At 47.2% G+C, this 23,501-nt stretch overlaps 1 protein-coding gene across 2 annotated transcripts in view; it reads right to left on the reverse strand.

Moving 5' to 3' along the window:
• The window catches only part of NEURL2 (neuralized E3 ubiquitin protein ligase 2), a 67,383-nt gene extending 48,660 nt beyond the window's left edge, over positions 1 to 18,723 (reverse strand). For both annotated transcript variants that reach the window (XR_011205469.1, XM_069243507.1), the window contains exon 1: positions 17,925 to 18,723. Coding sequence is in view for 1 of the 2 variants with exons in the window: in XM_069243507.1 (XP_069099608.1) it covers positions 17,925 to 18,612 (688 nt within the window). In the remaining variant the exon portion in view is untranslated. The remainder of the gene's footprint in view (positions 1 to 17,924) is intronic.
• Positions 18,724 to 23,501: the final 4,778 nt, after the last annotated feature.

A 23,501-nucleotide genomic window follows, 5' to 3' on the forward strand; every position in this document is an offset into this window, starting at 1 on the left:
GTGGCCCCCTCTGATAGGGTCTTACCTTTCTTGGTAGCCAAACCTCCTTTCTTGGTAGCCAAACCTCCTTTTCTGGCTATTTAGGGTCTCTCCTCTGGGGAATTCTTCAGATAACGAATACAAGAGCTCACCAGAGTTCCTCTGCACTTCCCTCTTCGACTTCTGCCAAGGATCGACCGATGACTACTCCAGGACGCCTGCAAAACCGCAACAAAGTAACAAGACGACTACCAGCAACATTGTAGCGCCTCATCCTGCCAGCTTTCTCGACTGTATCCTGGTGGTGCATGCTCTGCGGGTCACCTGCCTTCACGCTGCACTGGAAGCCAAGAAGAAATCTCCTGTGGGTCGTCGGAATCTTCCCCCTTGCTAACGCAGGCACAAAGACTGCATCACCGGTCGTCTGGGTCCCCTCTCATCCTATTCCCTGGAACACAGAAACTCTATCCTAGTGACTACCACAGTACAGTGATCCTTCAGTCTGAGTTGAGTGGAGGTATGTCCTTGCCTCCCCATGCTAGACTGCAAACCTGTACACTGTGTGATTTGCAGCTGCTCCGGCTCCTGTGCACTCCTCCAGGATTTCCTTTGTGCACAGCCTAGCCTGGGCCCCCAGCACTCCGTCCTGCAGTGCTCAACCCTCTTAGTTGGCCTCCGACATCGTGGGACCCTCCTTTGTCACTCTGAGCCAGCTCCAGTTCATAAATATTCTAAGTGCCTGTTCGGGTACTTCTGCCGGTGCTGCCTGCTTCTGTGGGGGCTCTCTGAGTTGCTGAGCACCCCCTCTGTCTCCTCCTCCAAGGGGCGACATCCTGGTCCTTCCTGGTCCCCAGCAGCACCCAAAAACCTCTACCGCGACCCTTGCAGCTAGCAAGGCTTGTTCGCTGTATTTCTGCATAGGAACACTTCTGCAACCTTCAGCACGCTGTGGGACATCTTCCATCCAAAGGAGAACTTCCTAGCTCTCTTCGTTGTTGCAGAATCCTAAGCTACTTCCATCCGGAGGCAGCTTCCTTGCAACTTAAGCCGGGGTTTCCTGGGCTCCTGCCCCCCCTGGACACTATCGCGACTCTTGGACTTGGTTCCCTTGCCTTGCAGGTCCTCAGGTCCAGGAATCCATCTTCAGTGCTTTGCTGGTGTTTGTGGTTCTTGCAGAATCCTCCTATCACGACTATTGTGTCCTTTTGGGGTAGTAGGTGTACTTTACTCCTACTTTTCAGGGTCTTGGGGTGGGGTATCTTGGACACCCTGACTGTTTTCTTACAGTCCCAGCGAACCTCTACAAGCTCCCATAGGTCTGGGTTCCATTTGTGATTCGCATTCCACTTTTGGAGTATATGGTTTGTGTTGCCCCTATACCTATGTTCACCTATTGCATCCTATTGTAATTCTACACTGTTTGCATTACTTTTCTTACTCTTACTTACCTGTTTTGGGTTTGTGTACATATAACTTGTGTATATTACTTACCTTCTTACTGAGGGTACTCACTGAGATACTTGTGGCATATTGTCATAAAAATAAAGTACCTTTATTTTTAGTAACTCAGTGTATTGTGTTTTCTTATGATATTGTACTATATGATATAAGTGGTATAGTAGGAGCTTTGCATGTCTCCTAGTTCAGCCTAAGCTGCTTTGCCATAGCTACCTTCTATCAGCCTAAGCTGCTAGAAACACCTCTATTCTAATAATAATAAGGGATAAATGGACCTGACACAGGGTGTAAGTACCACAAGTTACCCACTATAAGCCAGGCCAGCCTCCTACTTGTCCCCTGAACTATCCTGGAATCTCAGTATTGTGCTTACCAGGCTCATGGGTCCACCTTTTGAGCCCCTTCATTCATGTCCTCTTCAGTACATTTCTTGGAAGATAGCTTTCTTAGTTGCCATCACATCACTCAGGCATGTCAGTAAGCCCCAGGCATCAACCTTGGAAGAACCCTTCTTCCTGATTTATAGAGACAAAGTGGTCCTTCTTGCGAACCCAACGTTCCTTCCTAAAGTGGTTTCACAATTCCATATAAACCCATCCATTGAGCTACCAGTCTTCTTTCCTTATCCTGAGATTGTTGTGGAAAGAGCTCTCCACACTATAGATGTTAAAAGAGCACTCATGTTTTACCTTGACAGAACCGAAGATTTTAGAAAAACTAAACAGCTCTTTGTAGCTTTTTCACTACCTCACAAAGGAAGTCCAGTATTCAAAATTGTCACAGGATACAGACTTGTTATGCTAAAGCAAAGAGATGATTATCTGTTACTCCTAGAGCATATTCTACTAGGAAAAAGGTGCCATTATGGCTTTTCTGGGAAATATCTCTATAGCGGATATTTGTAAGGCAGCTACATGGCCTACACCACACACATTCACAAAACATTACAGTGTGGCTGTACTAGCACGTCAGCCAGCCAACGTAGGTCAAGCTGTGCTATGAACACTTTTCCAGTCAACTGCAACTCCCGTGGGCTAGCCACTGCATTTATTGAGGGACTGCTTTACAGTCCATGCAGCGTATGTATATCCAGTGCTTAATTTGTAAATAAAAAGGTGCTGGTGCTCAAAGCCCTCCTTAAACACGTGGCTGCTGCAATTAAATGTGTAAACACGGAATACTCAGGAAGCGTAATCCTGAAGCCATCTCGGGCCTCTTCAATCCATTTAAAGCCACTACCCACCACTTCAGCTCACACCTGCAGCTTTCTGCTTTTTCTCATTGTGACGCTTTTTTGTTTTCCCCTTCATCCGTCTTTCCCTTATGTGCATTTTCCTCACAGCAAATGCTTGAGGCAGAAGAATAAGCCCCGGCCCTCAAAATTAAGTGCCGGTGCTCAGCACCGGAAACAACAAGCACAAATTAAGCACTGTGTATATCTACAGCCACACATGCCATTGAACGGAAAATGTTACCCAGTAAGCATCTGTTTGTTGCATGTAGTGCTGTAGATTCACATGCACCCTCCCTCCTCCCCGGACACCTGTGGATGTTGCAGTTACATTAAATTTGTATATCTTTGTACATATGCAGTTAAATTTGCATGGACATCTCTTTTTTTTTTACTTCTCCTATACTACTTTACTCATCCGCCTCTGGGCAATCAATCCAGCAAAGGAATCAATGCCCATGTGCACTATGACCGAGAGGAGGAGTTACTTGATCCTGTGACTCAGAACACTTCTTTGTAGAAAAACAACTTGCACCTCTTCGGACCCAACATTAGACAGCAGGAGCATGAAGAGCATATGAATGTACAGCACTACATGCCACAAACAGATGCTTACTGGGTAGGTAACTTTTTCCTTTGTCAAATACCAATTTATTGGCCTCAGTTAGTTTGCGGAGTTTCCCACATCCCTACAAATGTTTTTTGGTCATGTATTAATGAGCACTGAAACTTGAAGTACTGTTTTCTCCTGAGTTTACTGTAAAATTGTGTTATGTTTTCCTCACTGACTAACACTTAAGATGGAAAAATACACCAACTTACACATACATAGGAAGCATCTCATGAGCTCCAAAACGATTCTCCTGCAGGTGAGATGAATAGTCAACTGATGTGATTGACAAGGCTTAAGCCAGTGGCCCAAACAGGCTGAAGAAAGCCAACAAGTGAATATGGCCACAAAACCCACTTTATATATGCTGTTAGCAGTTCCTAAAACTAGACCTAAAACTGGGAGATATCAAGATATAACATCCCCTTTGCTATCAACTGCGAATGAAACATATTATTTATGGCATATTAGCTGATGAGGCAAAAAACGGAAAAGGCTAAAAATGGAAGTTCCCTAACCCCAAACTTGGGTCTGGCCAACAGCTAGGCATGAGCATTGTATGGTTATAGAAATGGAAATCTTGTTCACCCAATATGCAGTTTCATCTTGGAAGAAATTAGTTATTGTTCAAGACCACTCTTTAGGCAAATGTTGTTGAGGTGCAGGGTGGTGACAATCTATTACCTATTACAAAAAATACGTTTTTGATTGATTGGGGTCAGTGAAATATGTGGGCTGGATAATTAAATCAAACTTGTTGTTCTTTAATTGTTTTACAGTACAGGGCCTAATCAGTGGTCATGGGGTTTGAAAATGCAGTTGTCAAACAGACCATTTGCTAACAATACTTTTGTTGACCAGCCTCTTCCAGCCATTAGCTTGAGACTTTGTCTATCAAATCTTGGCTCACCCCTCTCACCTATTGCTATTGCCTATGTGGTTGTATGCTTTTTGGTCCACTCAAGTGCTTGCAGTGAATTGCATGAGCAACAACTTTACAACTACAGACCTCTGTCCTCTTTGCTGACTCCTTCCTTTGTGGTCGTGTGTGCTAATGTTGAATCTGTTATGGCGTTAATTCACAGATCCCCTATTCCTGCAAAATGTATTTTCTTAATGGTGTGGTGTGCAGAAACCATGTACTTTAGTGTACTGCCAGCTTTGTTTTGTAATCCACACAGTCAAACAGATAGAATCATTAAGAATTTAATTTATTGATTTTAATAATTGGAATTTCCTTTTAAAAGAAAGTTGTATATTACCTTAAACGTGCAATTGAATTAACTGTGTGTACCGATAATCTTTCAATTGTTCTTTTTCAGTAGGACCTTACTGTGCCTAAATAAACTATACATTTAAAAAATTGTACCTCGCCAAGGTGAGTTATTCTTGTGAGTTTTTGCTGTCCTTTCTGGTACTTTTAGATCAGCTTCTCCACTTAAGTTCAAGACTACTAATTTCCCTGTGATTATCACCAAAGTTATTTCCTCATATTTCCATGTGAATATAAATTTGCCTCCCTGTGGAGCTCTTCCGATGCCACATTTCAAAGTAGCAGGATATGAAGTTTCCATGTCGAGGGCTCGAAAAATCATAAACATGTTACTAGAACTGCAGGTCAAGTAAATTAAATATTCTACTTGGCCGAACTGTAATGTACTTGACCCGTAAACTGGTCTCAAATTGTGTGATCCTAGGGAAATAGTTTACAGAGTCGCCTTTTTCTTCATTCTGACACATGATTGCACCTTCAAATATGCAAGCTCAGCATTTCGGCAGTACAAAAAAACTATTTTGTTTGATTAAGTAGGCTAATGTTTGCTGCATGCATCACAAGAATCTAGCCCACATACCCATGACGTCTAGGCCACATAACCTAGGGCTTCTTTTAGTTTGCTAACAACATTGCCATCAGGGCAGGAGTGTTTCTCAGTTTGTTTAAACACTCAATTTTAATAAATATATTACTAAACCATGATGTGGTAACATATTGTCCTCTACACACAGTAGCTTTACTGATAAACCTATCTAGTGTATTAACAATCTTTGAAAATTTATGTTGGTTTCAGAAAATATATCCTTTGCACATCGTCACTTAAAGTACTCTGATTTGTTTTCAACCTATTAAAATATTTGTTTCATCACACAGAAATATAAACAGGGCTTTCACAACTACTGAAATAGATTTTGAAATGTTTGCACAGTGACTTGGTTAATTAAATGCTGTGTGTTAGGAAAAACCTGACACCCCATATTCTTTTATTTTACATTCTACGCAGCAGTTCACAGAGTTCACCTTACAAAGGTCAGGAACTCTACAGTCAGAAGGAAAATTAATTGTAAGAAAAACTGACTTTTGACCTCTGTCTGTGAACACACAGCAAATGTGACACAAGAACAAGATTTAAAGGCATCTTTTACTGCCCCTCCACTTTTCAACTGAACAGAACACCTGTTCTGTGTCAGCTACCAGAAGGGACCAGTAAGCAGTGTCAGCTGGCAGCTTTAGGAGGGAGGGGGGTGGGCGGGGCACACACACGCACTCATTCTTTCACACACAGACATGCACGCACGCACATCCATTAACAACACTCATACCATTCAAACATGCATGCACGCACCAAACATTCATTTTAAAACATCACACACACTCATTCTTTCACACACGCACGTGCATGCATGCACATCCATTAACAACATTTATACCATTCAAACATGCACGCATGCAACAATCATTCATTTTAAAAGATCGCAAACACTCATTCTTTCACACACACATGCATGCACGCACATCCATTAACAACACTCATAACACTCAAACATGCACGCGCGCACCAAACATTCAATTTAAAACATCACACACACACACTTACCTTCAGCCTCCAGGTCCCAGGAGGGTTGGGATTGCTGCCTTCCCTCATTGACTGGCCTGAGGTCAGCCAGTGAGGGAAGGCAGCAGTCCCAGCCTCGTCACAGAGTGGGATGGGGTCAGTGAGACTGCTGACCCCACCACACTCTGTGATGAAGTGTCACTGATTGACACTCGCCCTGGGCGATTCAGGGCTTAAACCTGAAGCACCCAGGGTGAGTGTCAATGGGTGACGCTGTCCTCATTACCCAGGGGAGGGCCTTGAGGCACCTTTGCTGGGCCGAGGATGTCACGCCCATAGGAGCTGTGACCTCCTCAGCCCAGCAAAGTTCAGCTCAGGCAGCCAGTAGTCTGCGCAAATCGCGCATGTCTGCTCCTGGCTGCCTGACCTGAACATAAAGAGTGTCTTTCAGGCTGACCTTTGTTCAGCCTTACAGACACTCTTCGTGAGGGGCAAAAGGTTGTGGGGGCATGGCCCCTTCGCCCTAAAGGACGGGCCGCCACTGCCCGTAAGTTTTAAAAATCACTCGACCTGATCAAATAAGACAATGCGAGTGGTCGAGTGTATTTTTCGAGCCCGGATGTCAAATTATTGGCCCAAGTGCTGCGTCTCCTTACATTACATGACTGCATGTGTACATCTTGCAAGTTAACTCGTATCTTCACGTCTGGTGAGTGCATATTTATTTTTCACTTGATCCTGTTACCCTACATAATGTTATATCACAAATCCATTTGTTAATCAGTTATCACTGTCCATGGTTTTGTCTTGATCACAGATTTTCCTGTGTTATATGATTACACCTTTGTTCTTAGATAACACATGTCCATACATGGCATGAACACACTTTTCTATGTCAAGAGCAATACCACCCCCGTATGCCATTGACTTGTACCCATAGACTTTTAATTTCATTCTGATATGGGTCATTTGATAATACTTTCCCTGCCCCTTGCAAGATAACCTTTTAATTCTCAGGTACTGTTACCAGATAATTGGATTCAACAGGGAGAGACCTCTTCTAATCCTCGTATTTCATTTTACACATGACTGTTTTCAGGTCTCTTGTTTGAACTGTGGAACCTTTAACAGAACAGACTCTACAAATACCAGCGAGGAGTGTTTATTCATTAAGTGCCAATAATTAGAAACAAGGTGACTGACATGAAGTCATCTGGTAAGCCTAGCCTAAGTCATGCATTCTCATACATGTTAATAGTCCCTATTCAGACAGGAAACTCCCGTTGTTTAAAGCCAAAAGTGGCTTTATTTTAGGAGTCTCCCACTGCCTATATTGCTTCTGTTGCAATATAAGGCATTTGGGAAAATATATTCTCCAGATTCTTTTATCAAAATCTCCCACTTTGAAAATGTTTGTATATATGCTTTCTATGGTGAGCCCTGCCAAGTACCACGCATCAGGCGTTAGACTAGCTCATTTCAATGTGGTCGTCTGCATCACCGCATTGAAATGCAATATCACACATTATAGCATCTCCTCCGCTGTCAAGACTGCTATAATAAGCACCATACAAGCTGCAGTGGCAGCGCATGATTCATGCTGCTTCTGGTCGGCTCGGGGGCTCTGTAGCTCATCTGCTGGAGCTGAGCTCCACAGTGGTGCTACAGTGTAACACTGACTTAGTTAAGGACACCCGAAACCGCACCCCACAATATGGGTCAGGAGGATGGGTAGGAGTCAGTGCGCCCAATGGCTACTAATTGTGAGTAGAGTGTTGGTTGCACAAGTAATAGATGGTCGCAGTCTACGCAATTGTTCTGTCGTTTAATTTGTGGCTGCCCTGACTGTTGTGCTGCTGGGCAAATGTATTATGATGGCAGTGCTCGTGGTGTGTGATTCTGCGATGGTCACAGATCCAACCCCCTTTCCGGGCCTCGTTGTGAGAACTTGCTGGCTGGGGAACTCAGTCTAGTTGGCATAACTGGCAGAGCTCGCTTCTCACACGCCCTTGGTATCCGGACCTGGCCCCACCAGCGCCACCAACATGTGTGCAGCTCATGGCTGAGGCTGAGCACAGCAGAATTGCAGGACTCGGAGATGGGATTCAGTCGCGGGCGACAGTCCACGGCACAAGTCACTCAGCCGTTGCTTGTGGCCAGTGCGGACCTACCAATTGCTGCAGCGCTTGCTCGCTTGTCGCAAGCCTGTTGCCTCCCTCGAAAGAAGTAAGTGTGCTGAGAGTGAGGCACAATATGCATTACAAAGGCCATCAAGTTTAAAAAATACCTCTTATTCCTGCCAACAATCACTGATAAACATTTAGAAATGTTGGATGTTTTGACCGTTTGGACACTAGCGGTGTGGTATTGGAATGTACACATTTTAACCATGGTCTTTCAGTTAAGTACCCCAAAAAATTAAAGGTTCTTTAACAGGGTCGGATTAAGATCGGAATTAGGCCTGGGCACTCCCCCAAAAAGTGGCCCACATTCCCGGAGCATCCTTTCCATTGATCACCATTTGCTTAGTCCATTGGACTCATTTTTTAGAGAAATTGTGTTAAATGAAGCATTTGAAAGCATATAGAGCCGGTAAAGTTGGCAAAAACTAGAAGCACGGGCGTGGCCTGGCCGCCGGGCAGGATGGCTGTCACTCTGTGAGGCTCTGCCGGGCCGCAAGCCGTTTCTTCGATTATTACCCCTGACGGGCGATGCAGGTGGCAGAGGACTGGAGCGCGGGCTCCTGAGGACCGCGGCGACGCGTTGGTTGCGGCAGCGGTCTGCTGCTGGCGCCGGAGCTCCCCGCGCGGCAGAAGGGGCCGTGCGGTGCGGAAAGACGCACACGCGCTCTGGTGGTTCGAGCTCCCCTGAGCAGAGACGCTCCTGGTGGCTGGTTAGCGCCGGGAGCAGGTGGATAATCCGGGGGGTTCCCCCCCCTTGGTGACGGAGCCCCCGGCGGCTGGATCGGGCCGCAGCTCCTGCGGCCCTTGCCGTCCCTGTGGCCTTATCGGCCCCGAAGCCTGGTGGAGTGGACGAGCGCCGGCGGGGGCGGCGTTGGGCCTGAGGGGCGGAGGGACGGCGGCGGGCGGTCACTGCTGGGATGACGGACCGCCTTTGGGGTCCAGGAGGCTTTCGCCGGGTGCTGCTGTATGTAGGGGACGCGCTATTGGCGCGAAGGAGATCGGAGGAGCTGCGTCATAGAGCACCTCGAGGAGCGAGGTGCCGTTGGATCCCTTGGCTGGCCTGGAGGACTTGCTGGCATGTGCGGGCTGCCGGAATGCAGCTGGGCATAGCAGTGGCGGCGGGGCACTAGAAAGACAGAGGAGGCGGCCTGTCGCGAGTGAGTCGGACTGAGCTGGTGGTGGCTTGGCGGGGGCCTGGTGTCTGCAGGAGAAGCCCCGTGCTGTTGCGCTGGCCTTGGGCCGAACCAGCCCTGGTTAATGCCCGGAGGACCCGCTGCGCTGGAGCTGAATGGACTGTCGCGCGAGGTGTATAAGTGCCCGCCCGGTGTCCCGTACGTTGTCCAGCTGGCAGGAGAGGTGAGATCTGGGTGGCTGCGGGGGAGCTCCTCGCTGGTGGGAGATTCTTGGACTGGACGTCGCCTTGTCTCATTCTTCTTGTGGTGGAGTCAGCCGAAGATTGGGCTGAGATCATGGGTAAGGCTGACCAGCGGCAGGCAAAGCTCACCTTTGATGATGGGAACAAGAGAAGTGGGGCTCCTGCGTTGATGTCCAGTTGCGATGGAGCTGAGGAGGGAAGCTCGGAGGCGTCAGTTAGGTCCATGTTCTTAGAGCTCAAGAACAGCCTGGCTGGTATTGAGGCGAAGTTGGACCATGTGACTGAGCAGCTGGACCGCATTTAAGCTCGTGTTGACGATAACGATTCCAGATTTGAGGGTCTGGAGACGCGGACATCGGAGATGGAGGATGCCTGCCGGGGGGACAGAGATCAGATCGTGCAAATGGAGCGCATTTTGGAGGTGATACGGAATAAAAATGAGGTGCGGTCGCGACGCAACAATATTCGCATCGTTGGGCTGCAGGAGGCCACTGATATGGGTCGCATGGAGGACTTTGTGGAGAGCATGCTGTCAGACCTTTTTGCGGGCGACCTCTCCCAAATGCTGGTGGTCAAAAGGGCCCATAGGTCTCTGGGGCCTCGGCCCCCGCCGGGTACCCCACCTCACCCAATTATAGCGTGCCTGCTGAACTATCGAGACACTGTTCTCCGGTTGGCGAGGGAGAGGAAGCCGCTGGTGTATAAAAACTCTGAACTCAGCTTCTTTCCTGATTATACCCCAGGCGTGCAGGCGTTGCGACCTGCCTTCTTGACGACTAAGCGCTTGTTGAATCTGGCGGGCGTTAGGTTCACCCTGCTGTATTCCGCTAAGTTAAGGGTGCGGCATGAAGGAAAGGTACTGTATTTTACGGATCCAAAACAAGCTGCCAAGTTTGCTAGACGTCTGCCTAGGAGGCCGGAGGCTGCAGGTCCGGACGGCTCCAGATCTGAGAGAGCCGCCTTGAGTGATAATGACTAGTCAACGCATTGCAGAGATGGTGGCGGCGGCTGAGGATGATGGAATATGGAGCTCCTCTTCTGCCCATCGGATTGCCCTGTTGCTTACTCGCTGTTAGGCCCTTGTGCCCCTCTCCCCCAGATAGAACTGGGCGGAGAGCTGATAGGTCGGTTATCGCCCGAGGATGAGTCCTGATCACTGTGTTTATGTTTTAACGGGCGGTGTTGGGGTATGGGAGGGTGGGTATCGGCTATGACCCAATTGGGGAGTCGGCATTGGAGGGGTTTGAGGTGGGCTCAGTTGTGTTGCTTGTTTTCTGTTTTTTATGTTATTTCTATTATCTTCTCTCAAGCTTTTGGCAGGCGGGCTGTGCCCTATGGAGATGTGCAGTGGGTCCGTGGGGGGAGAGGCGGGAATGAAAAGTATGACTCCGGTTCGTTGCTCGACGTGGAATGTGCGTGGGCTAAATGATAGGCGGAAGGCGCGGCTGGTGGCAGCGTACATTAAACGGCATGAAATAGATATTTGTATGCTACAGGGGACTCACCTGGTGGAGTCAACGCTGGGCAGGCTGAGGGCTGGATGGATTGGCGAGTTGCACTGCTCGAACTACGCGAGCTAGGAGCGCGGTGTAGCAATTTTGATGCGCAGGGGCTTACAGTGGCGTACCCGCAGGGTGGTTGTCGACCCCAAAGGCAGATATGTCTTGCTGAGTGGCACGCTGTCAGATAGAGCCTGCCGGCTTGTTGCTGTTTATGGTCCCAATGTGGACAACCCAAAGTTTTTCCGTGAACTGTGGTGCTTGGTGGAGTCTATGGGAGCCAGTGCGGTGATTTGGGGCGGCGATTTTAATGTGATCCTAGATTTGAGGATGGATTGCGAGAGTGCGACTAGAGTGCAGCATGTTGCAGCAGCGAGGGCACTGGCGGAGGTGATGCAGGGAGGTGCTCTAGTGGAATTGTGGAGGCAGAGGCATAGGAATGTTAGAGAGGGCACGTGTGTGAATTACGCCCACTGCAGCTGGTCCCGTATCGATCGTTGGCTGGGCACCAGAGACGTGGAGGACTGGACGGGCTCTTTGGAGCACCTCCCTCGCACTTTGCCTGACCACACGCTGGTTAAGCTGGTGCTGGAGATACCCAGCGAAATGGGCTGTTTGCTTATGTGGCGGTTGCCTTGCGGGGCACTTCGGAATCCGGCCTTTCGAAAGGAGGTGCGTGAGGCTATTGAGCTGTTCTTTGCTGAAAATGGTGGCTCTGTGAGGTCGGCGGGTACATTATGGGAGGCATTCAAAGTGGTCATTCGGGGGATATGCCTCTCGAAACAAAATGGAATGCTGAGGACCCTGCGGTGGGAATTGGTTGCTATGGAGGAGAGGATTGCAGTGCTGGAGCGGCGTCTGGTGGTGAATTGGTCGGGCCAGGTGCTGGCGGAGCTCTGACAAGAGGTGTCCTTGTATGAGGAGGCCTCCCTCAGAGAAGTTTGTTTTATGGGGAGGCACGCCCGGGCCCGTCATTACGGTAAGGGAGAGAGGGCTGGGCGCACACTCGCAGATATGTTGCGCAGGCCCTGGGCAAGTAACTACGTCACTGAGATTGTGGGGGTTGAGGATGAGCGGCGTCATGCAAGTTTTTACAGAGTATTTTACGCAGCTATATGCGGCCCCGGTGGGTTTGGACGCAGCGGCTGCGCAGGCGTATTTTGCTGATATCGCGCTGGTGTGGTTTGATGAGGCTCATCGGATGTACTTGGATGCTCTGTTCTCTGTGGAGGAGGTGACCGCGGCAATTCGCGGCCTGCCTGGCGACAAATCCCCTGGTACAGATTGTCTGACCCCTGCGTTTTATAAAGAGTACGCGGATATTCTTTCTCCACACATTTTGGAGGTATATGCGGAGTCATTGGAGGCAGGGATCCTCCCAGCGTCGCTCCGGGAAGCACTGATAGTTACGATCCTCAAACCCGGGAGGGACCCGACTTGCTGTGATTCGTACCGCCCGCTCTCCATGATCAATGTCGACAATACAATTCTGGCCAAAATTATCGTGGCACGCTTGCAGCCGCTGCTTCCGCGATTGGTGCTTCCGGATCAGTCGGGATTTGTTCCCGGGAGGTCTACAAGTCATAACTTGCGTAGGTTTTTTGCGGTATCTGGCTTGTTGGAGGTGGCTGACAGTGCAGCGCTGTTTTTTTTAGATGCCACCAAAGCTTTTGATTCCTTAGCATGGGAGTATATGTTCGCACTGCTGGCCTGGGTAGGCCTCAGCACGTGATTTGTGAAGCTGATTAGATTATTGTACACCCTGCCCACTGCCCGGCTACGATTAAATGAGAGGGTGTTGGCCCCATTTCCTGTTGCCCGGGAGGGTCCGGTGCGATATCTGGGGGTCCAGTTGAGTTGTGACGTCAACACTCTTTGGCAAGCTAATTACGGTGCTGCAATGTCGTGGCTGGAAGAGAAGGTTGAGGTATGGCGTGCCTTACCACTCTTGTTGATTGGGCATATTGCTATTCTGAAGATGGTGGTTCTCCCCATGTTTTTGCACTTGTTTGTCAACCTCCCGCTTCCGCTTACGAGAGGTTTCCTGCGGCGACTGCGCTCCGCCCTGATCTGTTTGGATGTGGGCGGGTAGCCAGCCTCGTGTTTCCTGGGAGAGGCTGACGCTGCCGTTTGAGTTGGGTGGGCTTGCTGCTCCAGATTTGGACTGTGCGCAAGCACACTTTGCTCATTACTGGTTGCGCCCGATTCGATATCTGCCGCACTTGGCACCTGAGAGCGACGCGGTGTGGCCGGATAGATTGGTGCGTGTGCTCGGGAGGTCGGCTCGGCCTCGTCCCAGGGGTGTTGACACGTTGGCATGTACGGCGAGGGCGTGGGGGATGCTGATGTAGTGTTCTGGAGTTGACACACCGTTTGCTCCCTCTTTGCCTGTTATGGCGGTTGCTGATGCCCAGATGTTCCGGGATGGGGGAGTGCGTGGTTTTCTTTGGGATGCCGGCTTAACGGAGCCGGGAGATTGGTTTGTGGATGGTCGATTGATTACTCCTTCTGAGGCACTCGTGGTGGGAGCGTCACTGCGCTGCAGCGGATGTACGCTCTCAGGGTTGGTGCTATGCTGCGGGCTCGGTACCCTGGTGCACCAACGGCTCCACCGGAATGTCGTGTGTTGGAGGTGCTGTGCTGCGTGCAGTCGCCGCAGAAACTAGTTACCAAGGGCCAGATGTAGCAAGCCTTTTGCGCCTCGCAAAGTGCGAAAAAACGCAGTTTGCGAGGCGCAAACGGCCAAACGCGATGCACAACCGCAAATTGCGAGTCGGTACCGACTCGCAATTTGAGGCTGCGACTCGCAAATAGGAAGGGGTGTTCCCTTCCTATTTGTGACCGCATCGCCATGCAGAGTTGCTTTGGGACCGCGAATGCGGTCGCAAACCAACTCGCAGTTACCATCCACTTGAAGTGGATGGGAACTCATTCGCAAAAGGGACCCCTTCCCCTTTGTGAATGCAAATAAAAATATTTTTTCAGATGGTTCCTATGGACCACTGCCTACTCTGAAAAAAACGAAACCAAATGGTTTCAGGATTTTTTCTTTTTGCAACTCGTTTTCCTTTAATGAAAATGGGCTGCAAAAAGAAAAAAAAAACTGCTTTATTCAAAAAGCAGTCACAGACATGGTGGTCTGCTGTCTCCAGCAGGCCACCATCCTTGTGAGTGCCTAGAATCGCTATGGGGTCGCAAACTGCGACCCACCTCATTAATATTCGTGAGGTGGGTCTTTGCGACCCCATAGCGAGTCGCAGAAGGTGTCTGAGACACCTTTCTGCATTACATTTAGTACTCGCAATTTGCAACTCGCAAAATGTTTTCTTGCTACATCTGGCCCCAAGCTATATAATTGCATTCAGGAGCAGCGGGGTGGCATTGGGGCGTCTTCCAGGGCCCGATGGGAGAGGGATGTGGGTGAACCTATTACGGAGGAAATGTGGCGGAGTTGCTGCGCGCACATGAGAGCGCTGTCCCCGAATTATAGGCTGCGGCTGCTGCATTTTAAGTTCCTGCACCGACTGTACTACACACCTAGTGGGCTTCATTCAAAGGGGTCTGTGAGCGCTGTTGTGCCCCGGACGCTGGTTTTCTGCATCTTGCATGGGACTGCGCCGAGGTCTATGCCTTCTGGGTGGAGGTTTTGCATATAATTGCTGAGATCACGGGATCAGAGATACCCGTCGCCCCCAGGTTTGCGCTGCTTGGGTATGTGAACGAGATTAATGGGCCTCACAGAAGGTTGGTGGGACTGCTTCTGTTGCTAGCTAAGCATAGGGTTCCCATGTGTTGGGGTAGGAGACGAGCGCCGTGGAGGTCTGAATGGCTACGTGATGCAGCCTTTTGCCAAGATCAGCTGATGATTTTCTGGGAACTTATGCCTGAAGGCTCTAGACCGAAGGATATCTGGGCTCTCCTTGGTGCATACCTGGCGTCCTTAAATGAGCAGGAGGAATGATGTGTGTTTGCTCGCGCTATGTGGCCTCCCTTACTCCCCCCGTTCGTACTGTGGTCTGTGCGTGGCTGATGCTGGCTGGTGCACTCTGATTTGCGCGCTTTGCCTGCCTTCTTTGTCTCTCTTCTTTGCTACTCTTTTCTTGTTGTTGTACTGGCCTTGATATTGGTTATGATATCCTTCCTGGACTTTACATGTGGGCTGTCCTGGTTTTTGATGGCTGATGACCAGGGCCGGCGGTAATGCTACAGAATTTGAAGCACATTGCTGGGAACTTGGAGCCCTGTCGAGCTGGACTCATTCTGAGGACGAGGGGGCCTGCTTTGAGTTTTTCCTTGTTGTTGTAAATGGAGGGCCGGTTGCGTTGTATTTGTTCTGTACGCATGCAATAATTAATAAAAAATAAAAAAAACTAGAAGCACTGCAGTTTGAACAGACTGGTGAGGTGAAATAAAATGGCCACAACCACATATCTGGCTATGCTTCCCACCTGGCTGTATTGTTTTTTTACCAGCATGACCGGTATTTTAATGTCCTAGCTGGTACGAAAAAAAAAAGAAAATCACCCACAGCAGGTATTTTTTGTTCTGGTCATTACATATTTTAAAAGCAAAAGTAATGCAATAGTAGATTAAAATGTTTTCTTAAAGGTGAGTTAAGCCTAGACAACGGCAAAAAAAACAATTTTAAAAAGCAATTTGGATGTTGTAATGTAAACCGAATCCTCATTAATTATCATGGCTCGGGCTTTTTGGAGAATCGAGCCGTTTATTTTTTGTTTGTGTAGTTTTATATAGGGTGAACCCAGCCTAAAGGCATTGGAGTGATTTGCATGAGCACTAGTTAAACTGCACATGATCAAACTCATTTTTATTTAGGCCTTGGGAAAATTATTTATTTGCACACAATCACAGGATGCTGAGCTGATGCTGGGAATAGAAAGTACTTCACAGCCTCTCTTTTTTTATCTCTGGGAAAGGTGTCACAGTGAGGCCTGTGCAAAAGCACACCCCCTCCAAGGCCCAAAAGACACTGGAGCCAGGTGACAACATCTTGCCCTCAGCGAGGCCTCTGCAAACTCCCTTCTTCCCTGGTCTCCAAGGCCAGAACATGGTGACCCAGCGGGGAGGCATCAGGGAAAAAACTGCTGCTGGGCCGGGTCATACACATAGGGTGGGGTGGTGGTCTGAGGTAAGAATGCCCCAAGTGGTATTTTTCTCACCTGACCCCCAGCATTGATAGGGCCCCGGGTAGGGGGGGGGGTGCTGTGGCCAAGATGACTACACATTACAGTGGTCTGGCAGAGGGGCTGCAAGACTGTTAGGCTCTGTGGGCTGATTAACTGAGCCCTAATAAAACCGGCCCACATGTGACCCTAAGGTACCGCCCATCGGACAGTTCCTGACTGCCCGCCTTCCTAATGCGACCCTTGTCATTATTTAACTCAGTAGTATCCCTTGACCTTAATAGGCCAAAATTCCGAGAAGGCTTCAATGAGATCTGAACCTTTATCATTCACCCCAAAATATCAATATTATGAACATTAATACACTGAGCTGTCTGGCTATAACTGCTAGCAAACTGGCACGATAGCCAGTGCATTAAATGGGTAGGTAGTCTCTGGTACTGAGTACCTGCACTTTTCATCTCTGCTGCAATACATTGAATGGGAGCGCACTGGCACATCTAAGGGACAAACAGGTACTCTAAAGAGTGAGTACCCAAACTTCTGTATTTCCATTTAAAGCACTGATGATATCCAAGTGAGTCAAGGCACCTTCTGTAGAAAATAATCTTAATTCTGCAGACTACAAAGTTTAAAAAAGATAAATAAAGCATTGGCAAAGCCAATAGGTCTCGCCTTGGAGAGATCTATGGGCTTTGGCAATGTTTTTTTTAGTTATGTTGTACAGTATGGCATGGTATGGCCCCGGTCACTGTACAGTATGGTATGTTATGTTCCGTCATTCTATGCTGTGGCATGATAAGGCCTGTTATTGGTATGCTATGACCTGCCATTGTATGGTATGGTATGGTCTTGCATAGTTTGCTGTACGGTGGAAACCCCTTTGCAAAGCTGGACTGATCACCTTTCTAATGCTTATTGCTATATTTGGGTATTAAACTAGTACTGAGGTGCACCCAATGCGCAGATAGTGTTACTAAGTTTAAAAATGAAATAGTAATACTACTACAATTTGTTGTGCTATGGCCCATAATTTGGCTGTTCTTGCCACATAATTACTTAACACTGCCACATAATTTGGCCCTCTAGTGACTCATAATTTCAGTGGCCCTGGTGCTAATTTAATGTTTAACAGTTTGATCAGGTAACAAGAGCACTAGGTTGATGCGTTCCATTTCTGGGTGCTTTCAGGATTTAACTGTTTCTCGTTGCTCAAATGGGTGCAATTTCTGATATTTTTATGTTTCCCGCGTCTTCATTGCTTGATTTTGCTCACGAGAAAGTGTCACTAACAGTTGTTGAAATGTCGCACATAATTACACTAAGATTATAAAAATGTCAGACATAGCCATCTGAAATCTTGGCATCTATGAACGGTGTTATGTACAAATAGACGGTACTGAGCGGCATAGCTACTATTGGTGCTGCAGGAATAGTGACACCCGGGACCCTGGATAAAAGGAGCCCACTGCACCCCAAACTGGTGTTTTTTTACTAACCTACAAGTGGGGTACAGAACAACTATTTTTTTTGCTTGTTTCATTGTCTAGATTGCTAGGCCTCTGATGACATGATTTTCGGACGAGAGGGAAAGAGTTCTCAACAGATACTCACAGCCATACTCCACCTGCACCACGCGCACGCTCTTGGTTGACGCAAAGACGTCGACGACGGCGTAGAGCGGCTGCTGGGCGGGCAGGGCCCTCGCGCTCGCGCCCATGTCTTCCCCGTTTATGATAATGTGCATGTCGCCGGTCCCGTCCGCCTGCGGCGTGTACAGCACCCCGATCCTGCTGCGGCGGGCCGTGGGGGGCAGCACGTTTGTCTTGTACAAGTTGTCGAGGATGTGGCTGTACCTGTTCGGCCGACTCCTGCCCACCAGCTTGTCTTTGGGGATCTTGTACTTCTCCACGTGCAGGTAGGGGTCGGACAGAATTCCCCTGCCCGGTTCCGGACTCGGGGGCTCCTCGCCCTCCGCGGTGACCCGATTGTGATTCCTGGTGATGGCAAACACCCAGCTGTCGCCAGTATTCACCATGTCCGGGAGAGAGTACTCGGGCACCACCTCCAGGCTGCGGGGGTCTCGGGCGGTAAGGCCTACCCTGAGGTGGCCGCACCAGCCCAGCTCCTTCTCTTCTATCTCCACCAGGAATACCTGGCCCGGTTGCAGCGGATCCTGGCTGAAGCACAGACCATTGGCGAAGCTGTCTACCCTGGTGGCCTGCGTCCCCGTGGGGTCAATCCTGACATTGGTTCCGTGCACCCTGTGGAAGCGGGACGCCGGCTGCCAGAAGGCCGCCATGGAGGCTAGTTTCTTGAAACGCCTGCTCGTGTGCCAACCTCGGTGGGGCTATTTTTAAAGTTGTCTGGTTAACATGAAGCGCAGGCCGGGACAGCTGGTGAGGGGAGAAAGCTGACATTAGTGAAGCTAGGCTTCTGTCCACGCTCTGCAGGGTCTTAGTGCCAGGCTCTCAGTGATGTTTACACTGGAGCAAGTAAAGAGTTGTAGTTCGTACAGACACTAATCTTATTCAGATGATGAAACTGATACCCACGCGTTTGCAACTTTGTGTTCTTGAACGGGTGATTTTACTGGAAACGATTAGTCACTACAAGCTGATCAGATTCCACAATTGTGAACAGCTGCTGCTGTGAAGTTGTAGGGCAATGGTTACTTAATTTATAAGAAAGGCCTCACAATGAAAAACAACATTTTATAACTCGAGGGACATCGGGTGAGCGATTGGAAAAGACTAAAGTTGTATCACAAATAAGATTCTACTTCTCTTTAACTTTTCAAAATCCATATTTTGGAAATACTTTACAAAAAAATGAACTATCGGAACTGCGGAGAGTGGTGTAGCACAGGAGAAGTAACGTGGGGCCGTGACATGGTTGAAAACAAGCACTGACAAAACCAATAGCCACGTTGTACAGAGCTCTGCTTCTAAAAGTTAGGAACCAAAAAGCGCCGTGCTAGTGCTGGGCGTCATAGCGCTCTTTTATTTTGGTGTGAGTGGGCAGGTGCCAAGAGATAATTGGGGGGGGGGTGGAGGTTGGGAAAACGGCGCAAATGACAACAAGTGAGGTCAGGGGATAAGTCAAGCAACAATGGGGGATGTTGCAAGTAAGAAAACAAGGGCAAACAACGACACAAGAAGGGGGAGATGGCCTGCAAATACACGTACTGTTATGGCATGCTGCAAGTAAAAAAGAAACAATTGCCTCTGAGAAAGTGCAAACAGTGGAAGGATGGTACTCTGAACAAGGAAGCTGTACTCGGGCAATGGGCCAGGTTAGGGACATGAAAACCAGGAGGAAGGGAAGCAGGCACTCGCTGAAGAGAAGCAAGGAAATGAGTGTTACAAAAAAGCCAACCAATGGAATGCTGTAAATGGAATATAAGCCCCCTGTTGGTAAACAAAATGTCTTGCAAGCAACCACATTCGCTATCTGGCGAAACCTTAGAATTCCCAAGCACAAGAGCAGAAGTCAATATACAAGCCTGTTTGGTTCAGTTATAGGTATGTACATACATGTACCTTGTCATTGTTGTCATGAGTCAACAAGTGAACATTTCACTGTTAAATAGACACCTTATAAGCCTCTGTTGTTCAGTGGAACCAACCATAATGCTTGGTTAATCATGAAAGACAAGGCATTTTTGTAGCACACATGCTGAACTGAATTAAAATACTCTAAAACTGTTCACTCAAGGGAAAAGAGGCACTGTAAACTTAAAATAGGATAGCACAGTTTTTGTCTAGTGTGGACAGTGGGGTGTTTGCAAATGTTTCCTGGTTTCACATTGTACAATTCATTTGAAAGAAGCACTCAGTGAACGACTGACACTCATAAGCACACAGAATAATTGCTTCTGCAGAGAAGAAAAGAGCGGGGTTGCACAGCTTAACCCTCTTGAGTCTTGGGGATATCAGTGAACAACACAACACTAACTATTTGTGTCTACAAATAACCATATCACCAAAATAAAATAATTTAGTATGCAGTGTTTAATTCATTGCACACTGTCCTTATATATAATGGTTTATTACGTTTCAGCCATTATGTAAATAGTCCATATTGTGTCTTCGGTCATTCAGTTAGTCCATGGTAGATAGACCAATCGCCTTGTATCCAAGTTATCTCACACGTGCTGTGGATTTCAAGGTGATGGTCTTACTGTTCTCTTACGCTTTGTGGTTTGTTGAGGACTCCTTGTAGAAGGAAATATGCCCAAGCAAGATTTACCACACAGCATGTATCCAGCATCCTTTGTGGTCGCGCATCCAACAGGGAGACACCGCCGCCATGAATTGGGATTTAGACACTTTCTCATCCCAGCGGACGGACCGCAAATTCTACAGAGCACTTGAGTGTGGACATAGTGAGAATGGGCTGGTCTCACCTTGACGACATATGGCTTCTGTTCTCAATGACTGGTGTTACATAAAGCATCAGTAAAGGATACACACTCCTTATACAGATAGCCCTGAAGATTCTAGCAATAATTAGGCCGAAATGCATCAACATATTTTCTTCTGCAAAGTGTCCTCGAGATACCACAAAGCATAAGAGAACAGGAAGAATATCATCCTGAAATCCACAGCACGTGTGAGATAACTTGGATAGAAGGCAATTGGTCTGTCTATCATGGACTACTTGAATGACGCACCACACAATGTGGACTATTTACACAATGGCCATCACTTCCAAACAATTGTATGTAGACACAGTTTTGTTCATGTTCACACAGTTCTGTGGTATAGGAATGGTGCATATTGATTTTATTTCCTAAAGCGTCTGATACTTTTGAAATTATTCTACTAAAATGAAATGTGGTAAAATACCATTAGTCCAATAATAACTGGTATACTATTGTTGAAATATGAAAAAAGCTATCTTTCAAGAGTCAGTGTTGATTGTGCTGTTCATGGATATCTTCAGGGCTGCCTGTAAAACTTTTGACTTAGTAGCTAATATATGTAAGAAGATGTTCGTATTAGTTAAATAGTTTCACCCCTTTAAAAGATTAGGGGCAGGGCTGTTGATACATTAATGCCATTCTAGGCAGCTGTTTTACGACTTTACAGTAGGCTGTCACATTTCATCAAAAGGCTAAATATTGTTCTTGTTGCTGGGGAGAAGGAGCACATTAACAGCAAAATGTTGCTTTGCCTGGTGCTGCCAAAATTCTTGTAACTGAACGGCATACGCAGTGGTTCTTAACATTTTGACTTCCCAGTGGTTCCCCACTTAATCGTTTTTTAAATTTAGGGACCTCCATTGAATCAATATTTTAAGCTGGATACCCTCACTGAGTCATTATTGGAATCCGGGAACCCCGGTCTAACCAGTTCAGATTAATTGAACCTCAAAAACAATACACAAACATAGGGAAACAAGCATTCATCAAACAAATGTACAAATGATGAAATATTTTATTTTAATTGACAAACAAATACAAAAAAACAATTGTTAACATTGATAGGAGGATTGGCACTTTTCTGATTTTAATTGAGGTTACCCATCGTCCATACAGCAGTCTATTATATGCACTTGCATTACAACCACAAATAATTCTGAGTATCCCTTCTTAATTTTTAGCCTCAAATGTAAAATTCTGTAACATTTACAGAACATTAAAAAAAAAATATTTTCGCATTTTCCTTCTATATGTATGTACACTTAATTTATTACCATTATTTAATTTTCTAAGCAGCTGTGGAGCCTTTGGGTCTGCGTTGCAGTCCCGCAGGGTCCCCATACAACAGGTTAAGAACCACTGGCATTGGTCCCGTCAGAGTGTGTCAGTGGTGGGCAACTTAGAAAGTAAGTTTTATATTTCAACATTTATTAGAATTTTTATAGTATTCCTGTACTCAATTAAATATATATGGCGTTGTTAAATGTGCCCGACTTAAATACATCAGATAAAAAGGCAAAGGCATAAATACAATAAGAAACCCACTCTTTGGTGCACCCTCTTAAGCTGTCTTGGGGTTCTCTACCCCAAAATCATTTAATCTACACTTATCCACTACTCGGAATGAGGTCGTCGTGGCTTCCTCTCTGTCAGTTAAGATGTAAGTGCGATATTAGATCCCACATTCTATCAAAAGTGGTCATTAGTTTCCCAAATGGAGTAACAGATCTCAAACCTGCTTTCTTATTGGGTGGGTTGGAATGGAAAACCCCAAATCTCTGGTGAAGGTACTGCATCCTATAAAGCTCCACTGCTTTAGATTCCTTTTACATTCTTTGAAGGTCCTGATATGACTTTTCAGGAACATGACCATTAGTATAAGGCTCTCACCCTTCCACCATGTGCTAAATTCCTCTCCATTGCATTGTTGAAGTGTGCTTGTACGTGTGGCGAGGAAGATGTCTGGAGGCCACCTCTAGCCCAAAGATGGTCGTGCTTCTTTTAGAATGACTTCATGACATCAGACAAATAGAGATTACTAATTCTCTTAACATTTCAGAAGCACCGGTGTGTCTTCCAGTGGTTTTACCAACAGATGCTTACCCCAGGAAAAGCCATTGTTTCTCTAGATCACGATGCCACAACTCCACAGTAAAATTGAGAAGCTTGATAGTAATTGAGGAGGTCCGGGTCACCTGGCACCAGTGCAGTCCTCGATGTCATCAGTATTCTGGTAATCTACTCCTGACCCCATTTATCCCAAGACAAACTTAAATCTCATAATCCCCGAAGTTCAGCATTCGTGCTGCAGGTGCTAAAGCTTGGAGCAAATATGACCGATGTTGTACCACATTTATTTTTCTCAAGTTAAAGCAGTCATTTTCAAATTTAAATAAGAATGCCACGTCCCTGTATCCACTACCATCTGATTTTCAGTGACGGACAGTTAGCTACACTGCAGCCACACACATCATTCGTGAGTGTGACCCTGAGATGTTTTAGGGAGAGGGTCGTGAGCTCTGCAAAGGATGCTTTCCTTTCACATGGAATTGAAATGTTAAGAATTTATTGCCTCTATTAATCTTGAAGCCATTCGGACTGATTCAGTGTTGCTAGCTCGGCTGAGATCAAAATATTAGGTGCAGAAAGAGGATGTGAACATTGTCTGTGAACAAGCTAATTATACGATCTGCCATCCAAAATTGTATTACACGTAATCCCATGGTGTGCCAGGACATGTATGTGAGGCCCCTTATCTAAGACAA

The sequence above is a fragment of the Pleurodeles waltl genome, chromosome 7 (genome assembly GCF_031143425.1).
Source record: "Pleurodeles waltl isolate 20211129_DDA chromosome 7, aPleWal1.hap1.20221129, whole genome shotgun sequence".
NCBI classification, from domain to species: Eukaryota; Metazoa; Chordata; class Amphibia; order Caudata; family Salamandridae; genus Pleurodeles; species Pleurodeles waltl.